This window comes from Peromyscus californicus, unplaced genomic scaffold (genome assembly GCF_007827085.1).
Source record: "Peromyscus californicus insignis strain IS unplaced genomic scaffold, ASM782708v3 Scaffold_9__1_contigs__length_137607984, whole genome shotgun sequence".
Lineage (NCBI taxonomy): Eukaryota > Metazoa > Chordata > Mammalia > Rodentia > Cricetidae > Peromyscus > Peromyscus californicus.
This window is the reverse complement of record NW_026294617.1, coordinates 115,076,348-115,096,568: the sequence shown is the minus strand read 5'-3', so window position 1 is coordinate 115,096,568 and position 20,221 is coordinate 115,076,348. Positions and strand designations below refer to the sequence as shown.

Sequence of the window (20,221 nt, the reverse complement as noted above, 5' to 3'; positions counted from 1 at the left end):
TCTATGATGATGATTACTAAATGATTATCTCTGTCCTAAAGGAACAGGGGCTCCAGAAGTGAATACATACTTAAGATGCCTCTAGACATACAGGAAAAAGTGACTGTTTCTTGAACAGATAGTTTCAGAGATCTTGTGATTTTGCTGTATCTTGGGAAGTAAGGAGTTTCCAAATGTAAAGAAAAAAAAAAAAGAATTCACAACACAGTGAAAGCAAAGACCAGAATGTGATGGTTTTACACAGTGGCTGAAAAGCAATGGGTAGAATAAGGAAGAAAGGAGAAAGCATAGCTCTAAAGGTGTTTCTAATTTGAACAATCGTAGAAATATAATTCCATTATCTGGATCATTTAGAGAACACTAGAAGGAAATCGGACTTAAAAATTATTAGCAAGTTTGGGTTTGAATATATGTGGAATCTGGGGGATCTGCAGGCATCTAAATAGGAACAGACTTAAAACTCAACAGTACGTGTTTGTACTTTGAGCCAATAGAAGAGGTTTCCATGGGTCACAAGCCTATTATATCTGTGGAATCAGGAATGTAACAAAGGAGAGGAGTTACCTGCAGGGAAGCCTGAGAGGGTGTTAACTTTTTAATCAGAGTACAAGCTCCAAGTGGCAATGTGGCCCCAACGATAGCAGACCTTAAGTTTTGAAAGAGAAGTCAAAAGTTGAATTTGTGTGAAATGTGGTTTGTAGGTATTGACACTGCTGTGCATTTTAAAATACTGAGGAGCCATTATAGAAAATAGTACAAAGGTTTCTATGGAAGTTAAAAATAGAACGACATACATAAATCTGAGAAAATGCTGTCACTGCCTCGTAGATATCTGCACTACTGTGTTCCTTGTAGCATTCCCCATCACCAAGATAGGGAAACTAGTATCTGTCCATGTCAGCAAACGAAGGATTAAGAAACTGTTAAATATATACAATGAGCTGTTAGCCCTGAAAAAACGAGATCTTGGCCGGGCGGTGGTGGCGCACACCTTTAATCCCAGCACTCGGGAGGCAGAGGCAGGTGGATCTCTGTGAGTTCGAGGCCAGCCTGGTCTACCAAATGAGTTCCAGGAAAGGCGCAAAGCTACACAGAGAAACCCTGTCTTGAAAAACCAAAAAAAAAAAAAAAAAAAAACGAGATCTTGCCATCTGCCAAAGTATGAATGAGCTAGGAAGACAGTGTACTGCGAAATAAATATTTTGTGTTTTTATTTATGTGTGGAAAATAATACTCAAGTGTGCAGAATTAGGGGATAAAGGGGCAGTTATGAGGAAGGGGAATCATGGGGGAGGACAGGAAGATGTGAGTCAAAGTAACATATATAAAATAAACAAGTCTAGAGAGTAAATGCATAACCTGAGGCCTGCAGGCTAGGCCATAGAGTTGTTCTGTACAGTATTTTCATACTAATGAAGTGGTTTTAGCAGCTTTCATCACAAAGGAAACAAAAAAGTTGGTTAACTGTGAAATGATGGACATGTTAATTTGTTTCACCATAGCAACCTTTTTACTATTCATATCTAGCCCATAGCATCATGTTGTATGCCTTAAATGTATGCAGTAACATTTATGAAAAAATAGAGTTTATGTGATTTAATCACAAATAAATATTGAGGAGCCTAAATAAATCATATCTGTGTACCAATTTCAGACAATTGGTAGCCAGTTTAAGTTAGACCACAGATTGTAAAGTAAGAAGAGGGCTACAGATAGAGCAGAATTTTAGGACACAAAACATGGTAAGATATGCAATTATGAGCTTCTCCATATGTTTGGACACATTGGACAGTCACTAAAAATTCTATTTTTGTCAATCTGGTTAAGACTTTAAATCTGAGTACGCTTCAGCAAGTTGGAGTGGTAGGTGGGGGTCAGAGTAACACTTGTGAATTCTTTAATTTTAGACTGGAGAGCCCAAATGGGAGCAAATCTAAAACATGACTTGAAAGGTATCTAAAAAGAAAAAACAGCTTCTTGGCTGTATTTATTTCAACTGGCACTTTGGTTGACTTAGAAAAATAGAGGAAAAGTAACTTGTAATTGATAAATATTGAAGATGCTAGGAAGATGCCTAGGGAGGAATGTCTGTGAACCTCCTGAATATCCTCATAGAAACAAGTGGAGCATTGAGTGTGGCCAGCTGTCTCCAACTGCTGTAACTAGGCAGAAGAGGATCCGAAAGCCCTGAGAACAGGAGGGTCACAAACTGCCAAGCATTTGCTGAAAAGTAAGGGGTACTACCGACACCAACAAGAAAATTGGCAGGTGGTCCAGCAGACTCAAGTCCAAGGCAACGGAAAAAGAATGAGCAGGAAGCTCTGAAGTTGTCACTGTGGAATTTGTAAAACCTGCGAATGGGGGCGCTGCTCCCGGCCTAAGCCCAGCACTTTGGAGAAAATGCTCGGGTCTAAATTGAACAGGACCAGCCAATAGGAAGAGGGAAAAGAAAGTCCAAATGCAAGTGAAGGAAGGGCGAGGTGAAGGTCGTGACACAGGTTCACGTGTGCCATTTTACAAAAGTGACAGGTATTTGTAGTCTTGAGAGTAGAAAAGCAGTTTGACCCCCTCCTTAAAAGTCAGCAAGATGGCTTCGTGAATAAGGATACGTGCTGCCAAGCCGGAGGACCTAAGTTCAATCTACAGGACCCACATGGTGGAAGGTGACTTGACTCTGAAAATTGCCTCTTACCTCCGCACCAGCTCCATGGTATAGGCTCACTCACAGTAAATGTTTTTAAGAATCCCACACAAAAGGATTATGGCTGGATTGCATTTAAAGATGCCACAATACAAAAAGAACAAGGAAGCAGATAGAGGGATGAGACTATATCCAGCTTTCAGACTAAACATGGGGACATTTTTAAGTGATAAAATATGAACAAAACAAAAAACCAGAAAATTAAGAAATAGACTGGCTTGAGAAAGGAAAAATTTGAAGAAAGTGATGGCTGAGAAAAGAATAAGTATTAAAAAGTGCTTGTGTGCATAAGACATTCCCAAAGGCCTAGCCAGTGAAATATAATAGAAAAAGGAAAGAAAATAAAATTACAGGTGGCATGATTGTCTATCTATATAAAAAAACAAAACAAAACAAGTTTCCTAAATCCTCATTTTCACTAACTAGCAATTATAGCAGAATTTTAGGACAAAAAGTTAACACACAAAATCCATTGCTGGTTTATGTGCCAGCAATGTACAGTCTGATCTTGAAATTAAAAAAAATGCTTATCCCCACCTTGTGTCATAGATAGAAGTCTAATAAATTTGTAAAGAACCTAAAGGAGGAAGTCTGAAAGACTGATGAAAAACTCAAGATCTAAGTAAATTCAGAGATGTTCTCATGAACTGGAAATCCAAGACCCTAAGAACATGGATACCTACTACCCATACTTAGGTTTTTATGATTTTTAAGATTAAAAGAAACCAGAAAGCATTGGGGAAATACCTGAATCTAGGAATTGTAGAAAGACACAGAGGGTGAGCTAGTAGCCGATAATACTCAAAAGAAAAACCCAGACCTAAACACATAGATGTGGGGTATGCCAAAAGAACACAACAGCATAATTGAAAGAACTCATGGATGTATGTATAGGGCAGGACGGGGGAGGTTGGATATGTGTAGACGAATTGCTAAATGGTCTTATTAATAAAAAAAAAAAAAACTTAAAGCCAGAAATTGGGGTTAAAGCCTGAGAGGAATCAGAGGAATAGGAAAAGCCACAGCTAACCTTACCTCACCAACTCTGCAGCTTCCAAAGAGATCTACTCCTGTATACCCATGCCTCTATGCCTTTCTATTCTGTTCTCTCATTCACTCTTTCAGCCCAGCTACATCATTTCCTCTTCCTGCCTTGCTCTGTCACTTCCTGTCTGTCTGTACAGATCTCCAGACCTCTGTGGTTTGTACTGGGATTAAAGGCATGTGTCAGTCACCATGCCTGGCTCTGTTCCCCAGTGTGGACTTGAACTCACAGAGATCCAGACAGATCCCTGCCTGCCAAGTGATAGGATTAAAGGCATGTGCTACCATAGCCTGACTTCTGTTTAGTATAATCGTGGGCTTTTTCCCCTGATCTCCAGGCAAGCTTTATTTATTAGAGCACAAATAAAATATCGCCACAGATATGGGGGAGGGTTTGTGAATATTCACATGTATAAGTGAGTGTGGGTGTTTGTGAGTTCACGAGCACACTCTGTGTGTGTGTGTGTGTGTGTGTGTGTGTGTGTGTGTGTGTGTGTGTGTGTGTAGAAGTCAGAGGTCAGCATCAGGTACCTTCCTCAGTAGCTCACCACCCTACTTTTTGAGACAGGGTTTCTCACTGAATCTGGAGAGTGACTGTTGACTGGACTGGTTGACCAGCAAGCCCTCGGCTTCTCCTGCGTCTCCCTTCCTGTACTCGTTTATAGCTGAGCACTGGGCTGTGCCTGTCTGTTTATATGGGCTGGGGATGTGAATTCAGGTTTTCATGTGTTAGAGACTAAGCCATCTTCCTAAATCCCTGAAAGAACTCTGAATGAATAAAAAATAAGCAGTTATAGCAAGATTAAGTAGATATAGTATTGGGCTATAGCTCAAAGTATAAAGTCTCTGTGAGTCCCAATGCAAAGGATTAAATAAGTAATTGGGCAAAAGAAGAGAAGAAGCATGCCAAAGAAACCCTGTTAATTCATGTCACTACTCTGCTGCTAGGGAGAAATGTAGCTCCCTTTTTAAAGAGGAGGTTTGCTGTGGGATGTTCTGTATGGCAAATGTGTTGCTAATTAGTCAATAAATAAAACACTGATTGGCCATTGGCTAGGCAGGAAGTGTAGGCGGGACAAGGAGGAGAATAAAGCTGGGAAGTGGAAGGCTGAGTCAGAGAGACGCTGCCAGCCGCCATCAGGATAAGGAAGATGTAAAGTACCGGTAAGCCACAAGCCACGTGGCAAGGTATAGATTAATAGAAATGGATTAATTTAAGCTTTAAGAACAATTAGCAAGAAGCCTGCCATGGCCATACAGTTTGTAACCAATATAAGTCTCTGTGTTTACTTGGTTGGGTTTGAGCGGCTTGGGACTGGCGGGTGAGAGAGATTTGCCCTGACTGTGGGCCAGGCAGGAAAACTCAAGCTACAGAGGTTGAGCATGGTACTTCCTTCCAAAGAGTCCAGAATAAAGAATGAGAATAAAAATTAGAATAATTGTCCATGGAGCATTCTAAAAACACTGATCAGTCAGGACTCAAAGTAACCATACCACTGATAGATCACATTGATCATCTGAAACAATGTGATAAAAACAAACCTTGAGCTCTGTGGTCATCTATTGGAATAACTGCAGTTAATATTCCAAAGTTTCCAATAGAATATCTTACAGAATACCATATAGGATTCCTCAATATTGACACAGCCAGGAAGAGCCCAAGGGGACATGGCAGTCAAATGAAATGTATCCTGAATAGGACATTAGAACAGGGGAGAGGATTAATTACAGGCAGGCATAGTCCAGGGCCTCGGAGAGATGGCTCAGCAGCTAAGAGCATTTTCTGCTCTTTCAGAGGACTCAGTGTTAGTTCTCAGCACTGCCATGGTAGCTCATGACTGTCTGTAATTCTAGTTCCTTCTGAGTGCTCCTGCACACGTGCTACACATAATTATACTCAGGCACAGACATATACACATAAAATAAATATTTAAAACAACAAATGTAATCTGAATAAGTATGGCTTTTAGTTATCAACTTGACTATTAATATTAAATCTATCATATGGATGTAAAACATTAGCCATAGGTATAATTGGATGCAGGGTATATGAGAAATATTTGTATTATTGTAGTTATATTTGGTGAATCTAACCAAAGTTTTTAAAGTAATAGAATATACAGAATGTAAGAAAATATAAGTAAGATATAAACTAAATACAAATAATTGTTATAATAATTAGTAATATTTGTTGGTTTTGGTGACTATTCTTTTAACCCTTTTGGTGCTCACCTCTATATATTTAAAGAAGAAATTATCTCAAAATATCTGTATTAGCTATTTAGTAGTCTGCTTCCAAAATACAGTAGACCTACGAATAAACATACTTGCATAATAGTATTTAAAAAACATTTTTTTTTAGACAGAGTTTCTCTGTATAACAACAGTCCTGGCTGTGCTGGAACTCACTTTGTAGAACAGGCTAGCCTTGAACTCAGAGATTCACCTGCCTCTGCCTCCCGAGTGCTGGTTTGAAGGCGTGCATCGCTGCTGCCACCTCCACCACCCGCCGCATAATAGTATTTTAAATGGTTTCATATTGAATTGATGAACCTTCATTTATTGAACTGATTCTTATCATTGAATAAACATGTCACAAAGTGATGTGACATATTTTATGTTATTTTTGTATACTTTAAGATCAGTCCAATTCCACAAAATACTAACATTTAAAGACTGTGTTTCCTCAAATAGTGGCCACTTCATTTCAGTGTCCGACTTTGGGTTAGGGTCACTGTTTTCTGCTGAAGTAGATTTTGTTTTCTTTTGAGACAGGGTCTTACTACACATAGCCTTGGCTGGCCTAGAGCTTGTTACGTAGACAAAGCTGGCCCCCAACACACAGAGAATCCCTGCCTCTGCCTCCAGGGAGCTAGGATTAAAAGTGGGTGCCACCACACCTTGCCTGAAGTAGATTTTTTTTTTTTTTTTTTTTTTTTTTTTTTTTTTTTTGGTTTTTCGAGACAGGGTTTCTCTGTGTAGCTTTGCGCCTTTCCTGGAACTCACTTGGTAGTCCAGGCTGGCCTCGAACTCACAGAGATCCGCCTGGCTCTGCCTCCCGAGTGCTGGGATTAAAGGCGTGCGCCACCACCGCCCGGCTTTAGATTTTTAAAGATAACTTTTAGAGGGATCTTTTAGTTATATTTTTTCCTTTTTTTCTGGGAACATGTTTACTTCTGTTTTAGGACTGAAACATGTATTTATGTAGACTAGAATCCAGTGCTGTTAATTGTGATAGGTGTCAACCACAAATTAGTATTATTTACTCTGCACATTTCTAAGACAGTGGTTCTCAACCTTTCTAATGCTGCAGCCCTTTAATACAGTTTCTCATGTTGTGGTAACCCCCAAGCATAAAATTATTTCATGGCTACTTCATAACTATAATTTTGCTACTGTTATGAATGTGAATGTAAATATCTGATATGCAGGATATCTGATACTTGACTCCTGTGAAAGGATCATTCAGCCCTTAAAGGGGTCATTTTTATTGGTGGTGTTAATAATTATGTGGTTATCTGTTTTTCTTACCCTTTTAGGGTGATCTATCTTCTTATCTAGCTCTTCACATATCACCCCTACCTATTTGTTAGCCTACACTTTGATTGTGATGTTTTTGAGCCAGTGTGCTGTGTGTGTGTGTGTGTGTGTGTGTGTGTGTGTGTGTTTCTGCTTGAAGTTTGTAGAACCTCTTAAATCTGACATCTGTATCTATAATAGGAAGAAAAATAGCTCCCCCAAAGTGCTCATGTCTTAATCTGCAGTGAACATCCATATTAACAATGTAGATGAATTTAGGTCACTAATTCACTGACCCCAAGTAAAAAGACTGTGCTGGGTTATCCACATAGGCCTGATATCATCAACTGTGTGTACGCAGTGGAAGAAGCAGACGGAAGAGGCGGTCAGAGTGATCTGAGGCTGAAGGATTCAGCCCACTCGTGCTGATTTTGAAAGTGTAGAAAGTGGGTCCTGAGACAAAGAGCACAGGCAGCTCCCAGAAGCTGGCAGCTGCAAAGAAATGAATTCCCCCTAAAGTCCTGGGAAAGCTGTGTGCCATGCCCACATCTTGATTTCAGCCCAGTGATGCTCCTGTAGAAGTTCTGACTTCAGGACTGGAGGACAAAATTCTGTTGTTCGAAGCCAGTGACTGGTTATGATGGCTACAGAATTAACACAGTGCTTTCCAAAAGTTCTGGGAAATTCTTCAAACACTACCCCCAAATACCATATTTTACCTGCACTCTATCCTTCATCTCTTGACCAATCTTAAATATTTTATATCTTTTTTTTATTTTGGTGGTTGCTTTAAAACGATTGGCTTCTGATTCTGCTGTAAATTAATTCACTTGTTTATCCCTATAAATAATTTGTCTATAAATATAATGAGTTTAGTTATATTATGTACAACTTTAAAATAAATTTGTACTTCTACTCAACATCTTACTTTAGGCTTGAAATTTCCATTTTAAAAAGCACAATGGGTTTATTTTTGTTATTTATTCTTTATTTTATCAAAATTAAATGTTTATTTTCTTTGTCCTCATCTGTTGGAATCACTTTTACTAGTTCTCTTCAGTCTGTCCACCCAGTTCTTGAGTGACCAGACATAGTAGGAGAATCCTCTCAGGTTAGCATGATGCACAGGTTTTTCTGATTATTGACAAATATGTGTATATGTGTTTATGTATGTTTACTTAATTCTGTTTTGAAAAAATGACTATGCTTTTATCTTAGATTCCAAATGTCTCATAGTTAACCCCCAATTTTACTTTCATTAATTTCGTAATTTAATATTTCTTTATTTTAACAAAGAAAATCTTTAACAATATTTGTTAAAATAGTATATATATTCTACCATGCCTTAGTATGAAAGAGGTCACCAAACTATAAGAATGTTCTTAACAAAGCGTGTTTCTGAGGATTCCATGAAAATGCGAAGTCCCTTACTAAGTTAAAAATGCCATCACACTTTAAAACAGTATGAGCTTTTAAGAGTGATTGAAAGCGTCCTTCAGTTTCCGTTCCTCCCTCCCCCGCTCCCTCCGTCTCTCTCTGTCCCTCCCTCCTTCCCTTCCTCCCTTCCTGCGGTGTCACACTCTTTCTAAGAAGAGAGCAGACTGTTCTGATGGCACAGGTGACTTTTCTTCTCTGGGCTGTCACACATCCTGACTTGCCACGTCTGTATCTAATAGGGGAACTCATTTCCTTTTAACCTTTAGTGACTAAAGTTCACTTATCTTCTAATCTAGGAAAATAAGTTAACTCCTAACAACCTATGATACTCAAGAGGACACAGCTGTACTTTGGAATCAGTAATCCATCTTTAATTTCAAAGTTTCCTCATCTGTCAAGGCAACATGGTAGTGTGGCAGGGTTGGGTACCACCAAAGGGGTTTGTAGCAACAATGATGTTTTAAAACATATTATCTGCTTTTGTGCTGACTAGTACAGATCAGTGTCTCCTTGTATTGTCAGCCTGGAGTACCCATCACAGAAACGAGTGTTCTATCAACTTCCATATTAAATTGTCATAGTCTCATGAAAAGACATCACCTTTAATTAATTAATAACAATGTCAATTTCATCCCATGTTCAAAAATTCAATTTCTTCTGAAATCTCAACTTGAATGTTTTTTAAGCAATCAACAATACTATTTTTTCACATTTGAAGGTTCATTTTTCTATGTTCCTTAAAGTAGTTTTGAACAATTAACCTGAGCCAAGAGGAAGTGACTGTTGTGATGGCCGAATGTAAACTCTAGTATTCACGCCAGCTTTTGTTATAGTATGCCTTCCTGTCCTGTCATTCTTTCCTGCCCCATGTGCCATGCCACACAGCCAGCGAATTGAGGAGACATTGCTCACCTGTACTGTCCACTGTTGACTCTGTGACAAAACACCAAAGACTGGCGCTTTGTGCCATCCAGAGTTCTCTGAATATGGAAGTGTTTGCCCTTCTTAGTTCATCTCAGCGAAACCATCATGAGAAACAGTTTCTCCAATGTCTTTGTAAAAGAGAAACCTATAAACCGAACATAAAAGGATGATGTTGCGCATCAGAACAGCAGAAAGAGCTTATTTGTATGGCTTGTGTTGAAATGATTACTGACTGTAGAGCTTTCTAGTGGAAATCAAATGCTCAATGAAACAGCACTCCCTCGATTAGGTAATAGTGATATGCCTTTTATTGGTTGGACTCTGATACAAACACCTGACAAGGATTAGAACTTTACCCAAAGAGACACGTATCACACACCACATAGTCTAACGACAGCTGTAGATATATGCAACAGTGACTTTTAGGTGAAAATACAAGACGGTTCTTACACACTCGGGTAGGGTTCAAAACAAAATAAATACGTCTGTAAGCATAAGTGACTATCAGGGCTTTCTATGCCTACCTATCTAATGTTATGGACACGTTTGGGGATTTATTAAAATTAAAGCAAAGCTAGAAAGACTTGGTGGCACAGTGTTTAATCTCAGCACTTGGGAGGTAGACAGGGGGATCATTGTGAGTCAAAAGCCATCCTATTTTATACCTCGAGTTCCAGGTCAGCCAGGACTGCATAGTAGAGTGCCATTTTAAAAAAATAGAAGTATAGTAACAACAGTAACTAAACAAAAAGGAAGTGCCAAGCACTTCATTACATTGCATATGGATACCTGGTAGCCACAAATTTTTTCCAGTGAAGTGTTCTGTGTGTGTGTGTGTGTGTGTGTGTGTGTGTGTGTGTGTGTGTGATAGATAGATAGAGAGAGAGAGAGAGAGAGAGAGAGAGAGAGAGAGAGAGAGAGAGAAAGAGACAGAGACAGAGACAGAGACAGAGAGAATGCCTTTTTCTGTCTGGCCCCAGAAAAACTGGTAATAACAAATGCTCTACTCAAGAGGAGATTAAAATAATTTTCCCCTTTTAATTTTGCATATGAAAACACACTTCAAAGGAAATGCTTCAGTTTGGAGATTTTTAAATTTTACATTTCCTTTTGCAGCTCTGTTGCCTAAAAGATTTAAGCTCCAGGTTAGGGGAGAACCCATTTTATAGGTAAAACATGGCCATAAGTATTTTCATAGGCATTCCAATCACCCTTGCTACCAGACTTTCTTCTACCTCGCCTCCCCACATACAGCATGCCACTTCATAGTCGAAGTGTTAATGTTTCTATCGGGACTCTGGTGGGAGTTTCTGGTGACAGGTGTTGGCAGGGTCAGCTAGTGTGGCTTTAGGTTACTAGGGCATTCACTTTCAAGAGGTTCCCTAACGAATATTCTGTTGCAAAAGTGGTGAGACCTGGGACTCCTCTGAATCTCTTCTTAGAAATGCAGCTCAGAAAAGACAGGAGCGGGAGATCCCAGCTGGATCAACAACAGAGAGGGAGAACAAGGAATAGGAGACCATGGTAAATGAAGACCACATGAGAATAGGAAGAAGCAAAGTGCTAGAGAGGCCCACAGAAGAAATCCACAAAGATACCCCCACAACAGACTGCTGGCAATGATCGAGATACAGCCCGAACTGACCTACTCTAGTGATGGGATGGCCAAACACCCTAATTGTCATGCTAGAAACCTCATCCAACGACTGAGGGATCTGGATGCAGAGATCCATGACTAGGCCCCGGGTGGATCTCTGGGAGTCCAATTAGTGAGAAAGAGGAGGGTTTATATGAGCGAGAATTGTTGAGACCAAGGTTGGATAAAGCACAGGGACAAATAGCCAAACGAATGGAAACACATGAACTATGAACCAGTGGCTGAGGGGTCCCCAGCTGGATCAGGCCCTTTGAATGGGTGAGACAGTTGATTGGCCTGATCTGTTTGGGAGGCATCCAGGCAGTGGGACCGGGTCCTGTGTTCATTGCATGAGTTGGCTGTTTGAAACCTGGGACCTATGCAGGATTGCTTGGCTCGGCCTGGGAGGAGGGGACTGGACCTACCTGGACTGAGTCTACCAGGTTGATCTCAGTCCGCCAGGGAGGCTTTGCCCTGGAGGAGATGGGAATGGGGGGTGGGCTGGGGGGAAGGTGAGGGGGGCGGGAGGGGGGGAGAACAAGGGAATCCATGGCTGATATGTAGAACTGAATGGTATTGCAAAATAAAAATAAAAAAAATTAAAAAAAAAAAGAAAAGAAAAGACAGGACTCTGGTCCTCAGTCTGGGGACCCAAACACGTGTTACCTGTTGTACAATAAGAGGTCTGCTCTGGTGGCCTCAGCTGGCCTACTCACCCATTAATGGTGGCCCTGCTGGTTTGTCCAACCTCTGTAGTTTCACATATTAAGAACAATCAGCCACATTTCAGGGATGAAAGGTCTAATACAATATTGTCTTTATCAGTCGTGGTATGACTTAGTTTAAATTATAAAATTAAGAATGATTTTTGTTTTGGTTTTATTTTTTTTGTTTTATTTATTTATTTTTTTGTTGTTGTTTTCTTTTCTTTTTTCGAGACAGGGTTTCTCTCTGTAGTTTTGGTGCCTATCCTGGATCTCGTTCTGTAGACCAGATTGGCCTCGAACTCACAGAGATCCAAGAGGCTCTACCTCCTGAGTGCTGGGATTAAAGGCGCGTGCCACCACCACCCAGCTAAGAATGATTTTTATGATGGTTTATGAGTAGTATAAAAATTAAAAAATAAGTCGGGTGGTTGTGGCACACGCCTTTAATCTCAGCACTCAGAAGGCAGAGGCAGATGGATCACTGTGAGTTGGAGGCCAGCCTGGACTACAGAGTGAGTTCCAGGACAGCCAAGGCTACACAGAGAAACTGTCTTGAAAAACAAAAAACAAACAAACAAACCAACCCTCAAAAATAACCATAGAGGATGTATTCTGGTTCAGTTAGGTTCAGTGAGGTTCGGACTAATTGGACCTCACCACGTTTTCATTATAAATGCCTGCTTCCAACAGGCAGTCAATGTTCTAGCTTTGGTGATGATTTTGTACTTGAGCAGAAAAGTACCACAGCCAGTTTCTGTTTGTTTGTTTGTTTGTTTTGGCACGGCATGGCTCCTCGATTCTTCTGCATTTGTGCATTTGTAGGACGGTGGACTGGTTTAGTTTGGCTCTCCAGATGAAAACTCCCTTGATTTTCCATCTTGAATGAAACAAACTTCTTCAAAGTGAAAGACTGAAAACTATAGCCCACCTATGTTTAATCATTAATAGTGAGCCCTTCCATGAACTTAGGTCCTGATTTTGGAGTTTGGAATCTGACCTTTCCCCTGTAGATAAACACTGTTGTCGCAGATCCTGAGAAGGGTCACTTCCTTGCTGGCTGCCATCAGGAGAGTCTGCTTCTCAGTGACTCCTGGGAAGTGGATGTGGTAGAGGGTAGCCAGGCAGCATGATCCTCTTAGCTGTGTTCTTCCTCTGCTTCTTCTCCTCATACTCTGCCTCTGTTAAAGGTAAGTGTACGCTGCCTTTTCCTAAACTTGAATCTCGTGTGTGTGTGTGTGTGTGTGTGTGTGTGTGTGTGTGTGTACGCTGGAAGAGTTCCTAACTACACCCTTTTTGAAAATATATAAGGTTGAAATATCTGGGGCTAAGTAACTAAGTGGAGATGAAAAAATTTAATTTCTGGCTCTATTTTACGAGAATGGAGGTCTCTTCGTTTCAGCCCGCCATCCCTCAGATCAGTGTGTTTCTGGCTTCAGTTTTCCATTCCTGGAAAAAGATTTGAGCTATTGTTACATGCTGCTGGTGGACACACAGAAGGCAGTGCCTTCATTTGAATTGTAAAACAGGATTTATAAAACCCAGTCCCGAAATTTCCTTCTAGTTGCTTAGCAATGGGACACCAAGAAGAGTCAGACCCAATGGGGGGAAAAGGCATTTGATTGCCAAAGAGTTATGAATGAAATGGCAAAGCATATATGGAATTCTGCTGAGATTCAAAAAGAATAGAATAATCCAAGTCAGTTAATTAAAGAAAATAAGGTGGTATGATATGGATTTAAGAAATAAGACATCTTTAAAAATAGTGTTACTAGTTAACAGTTTCTGTTTTAAGATGAAAATCACTTTAAAAATATGTGAATTGGCCGGGCGGTGGTGGCGCACGCCTTTAATCCCAGCACTCGGGAGGCAGAGCCAGGCGGATCTCTGTGAGTTCGAGGCCAGCCTGGACTACCAAGTGAGTTCCAGGAAAGGCGCAAAGCTACACAGAGAAACCCTGTCTCGAAAAACCAAAAAAAAAAAAAAAAAAAAAAAAAAAAAAAAAAAAAAAAAAATATGTGAATTGATAACATCAGAAAAAAACAAGAGGAGAGCATTTCACAGGAAGGGTTTCAATGTCATGTTTCAAATGTATTGATAGGAAATCTTCTATGAATCCACCAGCTTATAGACTCTTTGTGCTTCGGATTGTTGTCCCGTATAAAGGTGTCACTTTCAATAATTCATAAAGATACACTGTTAAAAGCACCTGATCTCAAGGTACCCTGTTGTGGTAGGGGGTCACTTCTGGTGGTGTGTACTGGAGTGAATGACATAATATGATCACACACAAACTTTTAAAATCTGTTTGTAATCACTGTGACTTGTGACCATAAAGTGAATGTGAAATTTCTACATGGAAAAGGAATAGCTGTCACCACAGCAAGATATAGAGGGTTAAAATTCAGTTATTTCACCTGGGCAAATAGATTCTTAAACTAGAGGGAATATTTTCAGCACTTTCGAAAAGTGTTAGTGTTTAAAATACAACCCTTCCTTAGGTGAAAAACAAAAACTTGTAAATCATATTTGACTTGAAATTGTTAGAAAGTAGTGTTTTATTGTTTGTCTAATACGATGTAAACAGTTTACTAACCCAATATCATGATTATTTTGAAAAAAATGGAGATATAGTAGTTATTGTGTCATCTTTTTAAATTCCCATTCTGTAAATGAGAAACAGCAAACCCACTCACACACACACACACACACACACACACACACACACACACACACACACACCCCAGCAGCATACAGGCATGCCACCTGCGCATGGGAAAAATGTGGCTTAGAACATGACAGCTTGTTGTGGACCAACTCAACGACAGACCCAGGTTTTCAGAGCCCAAAGCTTGTGCAACTGAGAGGCTGTCTTTGATAAAACACCACAGAAACATCTTATGCTTCCAAAGGTTACTGAGGAAAGATAAGGAACGTGCATAGATTGCTAGGGCCTCTTCCAAAGTCTTCCAAGGACCTGGGTGAGTGAGGGGCCCAGGGCTTCGGCTTCTCTCCCCGAGTTCCTTCATTTCAGTTCAAAGACCTTCTTACACTAAATATCACAAGCATCCAATACAGGGCACAATACAGGACTCGGTTCTCTCCGTCTACCTGGAGTAGCCTTCGGGAGTAGAGGACCGTGGTTTGATGGCAGATTCTTTGCCCTCACAGTGATTGATATTTAACAAGCAAATGACATGAGGTGGCTCTACCTTCCTACTAACCGTAGGATGAAGGGTAATGTGGAGGGCAGTCTAATTTATTGAGTGTGGACTCCAAAGCCCCAGGTTTTCCCCTGGCTGTTACTGATTGTAGCTGGTAATAGTGGAGCTGTTCTCAGAGCTAACTTGCTTTTTTTTTTTTTTTTGATGTAGGACTTTTACTTTCTATTTGTTTTGTCTTTACCTCATATTAGCTCCTTTATTGCTAATTCCTCTCAGTCCCTGACCCCACCCTTATTTTTAATCCATTTGCACTAATCACATCCCATCTCTCCTTCTGCCTTACACTTTTCTGTCAGATTCTCAAACTCTTTGATTTCTTCCCGTGTCTCCAGAGCACATCTGGAGCCTCACCCTAACTCACCTCTGCTTTGCCTCCTTGCTTAAGCCAAGGAGCAGTGCTATTACAGCGCCTCGACACTTGGAACAAAAATGCCATCATGTTCACTCTAAAGAGCAGTAGCTAAAAAAGTAACCCTGGAGCACAACCTAGCCATTTGGACCATCTGAAACTCAACATCTGATGAACAGGACAGACAGACCCTTGAGGCCTGTTGAAAGAGGTAGGAGAAGCCAACGGAGATCAGGGCCTTTCCCGCTCTGGGCATCATTGTCCTTGTGCAGTCAAGAGCTGATCTGTCCTATGCTCCTTGTTACTGGTAACGTAAAAGCTAAAAAGCATCAGCATAATAGTTTTGAAAGCTGTGGACTTTAAGAAATAGTCCCTCCTACACATTTTCCATAATGATTTTCATCAGAAGGCTCCTTCACGTAGTCCATAAACTCAGATTTCCTAAAACCCAAACTTCAGAGTCTACATGTGTGTGGGATTGAACTTAGAGTCAGTCTTTGTCAGCTCTTATGTACTGCTCATCTTTCACAATTGCTGTGAGGATTTGATAAGACAGCACGTGCCCTATATGGAATTTTATAGATATCACACACACACACACACACACACACACACACACACACACACACAAGCACACGTAGGTCCAAAATATCCTTCCTGGCAACAAAGTAGTGTTTGAACTGCTGCAGAGCACCCATTTAGAATACAGAAGAGGTGGAAAAAGAAGAGGCTGGGAGAATTATAGACTGTGTCTCCTTCAAGGTCTTTGAACTCCATCTTCCTTCTATATGTCATGTCCCAGGCTTGGCTGACTTGGGGTTTGAACTTTGTTTTGTGTGGTGCCAGCTCTCACTCATCTGTCACTTGTCTCTTCCGGATTCCTACTGAAACCTGTGTCCTCCCTTTGAACCTGTGTCAGATCATGGACCTAGAATGAGGTCAGAAACCTCTTTCAGCTTCCCACCTCAGCCCTATGGACTTGTCCCCGAGTCTACCTGAAGCCCAGGCACCTGTTGGACCTCACCTTCCTCTGCTGTGTTCTTTATGTAGTCAGTTCCATTTCTTTCTGCTCTTGTGTCCACACGAGCCCTCTTCAGGGCCTTTGCACTTGCTGCTCCTTGTGAGAATGAAGTGGGAAGAGTAGAGTATGACTCTTGCTACAGATGTACATGTGGCCAGCCTCAAGCTGACCTTGCCTCACAGAGGACTACCCATTGCCTTTCCTATTGGACTTGTCTCCAGTAGCATGGTCTGTCATTCTATGGTGTTTGCTCATACACTCATTCTATCTTATTTTCTAGCTCCTTGTCACATAAGTATTAGCTCCATAAGGGGAGAAAATTTGTCTCCTTGCTTATTGGCATCTAGGTTGACCTAGAAAATTGTCTATGTCCTGAGAGTTTCTCAGAGCATCATTGTTAAAGGAAAGAATGAATTCCTGGAATAAAAGAGAAATCAATCTAAAATTTTAGAGGTTTGTGGTAAAAGTAAGAGCATGATCTTTAGGACCAGATAGCTATAGTTCCCATCACATCACCATTATTAATTGCCTGAGTAATCCTGGGCAAAGGGTGTAATCTCTGTGCCCTTCAGTTTTCTCATCTAATGAAGAATAGTAATGCCCATCTCAGAGCCAGATGTCGTGGTGCAAAATTGTAATTCAAGCACTTGGAGCAAAAGGCAAGAGAAAGAAGGGTTCCAGGCCAGCCTGGGCTACATAGTGAGACCCTGTCTCAAAAAAGACAGACAAACAACAACAGAACAAGACTGAGCTGATTAGATTTTTATGAATGTCAGCACATATAATCTTGAGGCAACATGTCTTGGTCTCTTTTTCCTGGAGACTGTGCAGTTGTTGCTAGGGGTGGATGGGCAGAAGCTGATGCAGACCAGGCTGGCCTCCTACTCACAAAGATCTACCTGCTTCTGTTTCCCAAGTCCTGCGATTGAAGGTGTGCACCGGTATCCCTGGCTCTGTACAGACTTCTTAAGGGGAAAGTAAGTTATGACTTACTGCTAGAGTTCACTGGCAAAGCAGCCCCCGTGACACCAAGTAAGAACATACACACTGAATCCTTCTTGACTACATCTAGTGAGTGACACACAGAAAACATACAAAACCAGCTTCTGTGATCATAACCTTTGTGTGTCTGAGAAAAATTCAATCCTTCCCCTTTGTGTGTCTTGGGAATGAGTTAAACTGAGTTGGAAACTGTGTGAACTTCTCCTTTGTGGGTTTTTTTTTGGCTCCCAATACTGACTTCAATGCTATTTGATATTAAATCCCCCTGTCCAGATTTAAGCTGGTCTTAAGATTTTATGTAATTAGTTGTCTTTTTTTTTCAGGCACAGTTAATTTAAACCTATTTATAGGTGACTCTTTAATGTTCCAATTTTCTTTAAAATATTATTACACAATAATATACCTGGGTATAGATATTTATTTATTTGTTTACTTGGGTTTTTGAGACATGATCTCACATTGTAGCTTAGGTTGGCATGGAACTCACTACGTAGTTTAGGCTTGCCTGGAATCATTATATTGCCCAGACTACCATCAGCCTCATAGGCATCTTCCTGTCTCAGCCTTCAAAGTGCTGTGATTATAAGTATGAACCACCACAACCACCACTGAAATGTTCTTTGGACAAGTTTGCTAATTAAGCTTAGAGAGAAAACTACAAAGAAAAAACATTCTTTAAATGCAGCAAGTATGCCAAATGAAAGAATGGCCTTTTTGATGACTAACATTTTTTTGACACTCAGCTGTTGGAATTAAAAATTCATTAATTATGGTGCTGTAAAGATGGAACCGTGCTTTGGTTAAAAGCACTTGTTGCTCTTCCAGAGGACCTGGGATTGGTTCCCAGCATCCACATGGAAACTTACAACTGTATTTAGCTCCAGTTCCAGGAAATCCAGTGCCCTCTTCTGACTCCCTTGGGTACTGCATGTATTTGGTATACATACAATGCAGGCAAAACATCCATACACATAAAATTTTAAATAATTACAAAAGATCTTACTGAATTTGTAAAGCAATTCCTGTCAAGACCTCTGCTTGAACTTATAGTCAAGTGATTGAAAGCAACATGACCATTGCTTTAAAAACTGTCTTATGTTCAATCTGGGCAATATGAAGATGACTTGATAGTTGATAAAAACAATGGTTTTCTGAAATGGAAGCTTGTTTGTATGTTCATCAGTTAACTTACTTATGTGTGGTTTTTAAGCCGATGCTTTTAGTCGCTGGAGAAGCACATCCTCTTTGGTTCAGCAGGTGCTAGTTAAGCTCCACTGAGCCTCAGTGAACTGGAGAACGCAGGGGCGGTAAGACAGTATGTTCTCAGGCCTGACAAGTGCCTGACGATCGGAACTTGACCTGTGCCTGTCCTTTAATGCAGGTCACACAACTGGTCTCTCATTAAATAATGAACGTCTGTACAAGCTCACGTACTCCACTGAAGTGTTTATTGATGGGGGCAAAGGAAAACTTCAGGACAGCGTGGGCTACAGGATCTCATCTGATGTGGACGTTGTGTTACTGTGGAGGAATCCTGATGGTGATGATGACCAACTGATCCAAGTCACGGTGGGCATTTTCTATCAAAATGAAGCAACACTGCACTACACTAGGATTCGATGTTAGCAACACATCATCCAGCAGCACTTGTTTTGTGCTACTGGATATACTTGGCTTGTTATCTTTCACAAAAACAAGTGAAGCATCCATAATTTTGAAGTTGTTGCTAATCAATAGTGAGTTTTCTCCAAATTGTTGAAGCGGGCTGCTCCGTGCTGCTGAGTAACTGAAGTCTGACCTCCAGCTCTGTATATCATCTTAATATGAATGGGGACATTGTATTGGAATCCATTCAAAATGTCCTGGAGGAAGGGATTTGCAATGCATGTCATGTAAGGAACCATGGAGACTGAACTGGAGATACACTAGGAGAGGCCTCATTTAACAGGTAGAATTACTAATGAGGGACAGGGCCTCTTATAGAAGGAACCAAGTATTCCACAGAATGACAGTGTTTGGTCGGCCATGGTGATTTAGATCTGTGAGACTTTTTCTAATGTTGATATATTGTAATCCTACTTTCCAAGAACCTAACGGCAATGGATTCCTTTTAAAGTTAGTTGCTCTTCTGCAGGTTACTGTCAGATAGGCGCACTGGGTCAAGTACGTGGAACAAATAGCTTTTTATAGTAAGATGTGTTGCAGCCCCGTTGACAACTCACTGCCATTTCTTTGGGTGTTTCTAGTGGTTGTTGTATTTTCAAAGTTGGATCAGGACATCACCATGCATTCCTCTGAGTCATTATCACTAGAACAGCAAGCTTCCCTGCAGAAAACATTGCCTGCATCCATCCTTGTTCTGTAATTCTGCTGCTGACCTTCACTTTATAAACACAGGAGGCAGAATGGGCAGGAATGTTTTCAGACACGTTACAGACAGGGAAAGGAGGAGGTAGACAGCCGCTGTTTAAAACCAGTGAGAAAAGTGCCAGTGAGACAAAGGAGCCCAATGCAAGGCACATGTATTGTAACTCAAGGTCACAGAGTTAAGTATCCTCGCCTTTGACTAGTTAAAATAGCTAATGTTAAATGCCTTCCGTTTCAAAGTCAAAGCACTTGTCGAGTAACGTGAGTGACAAGTCCTGTGAATCAACGTTTGA

The 20,221-nt window shown here is 40.6% G+C and overlaps 1 protein-coding gene across 1 annotated transcript in view; it reads left to right on the top strand.

Annotated features, from left to right (window-relative positions):
• The first annotated feature begins 12,713 nt into the window (after window positions 1-12,713).
• Mttp (microsomal triglyceride transfer protein) overlaps window positions 12,714-20,221 on the top strand; it is a 40,533-nt gene continuing 33,025 nt past the window's right edge. The window contains exons 1-2 of the mRNA XM_052731773.1: window positions 12,714-13,155; window positions 18,943-19,130. Coding sequence (XP_052587733.1) covers window positions 13,095-13,155; window positions 18,943-19,130 — 249 coding nt within the window. The 5' untranslated portion in view covers window positions 12,714-13,094. The remainder of the gene's footprint in view (window positions 13,156-18,942; window positions 19,131-20,221) is intronic.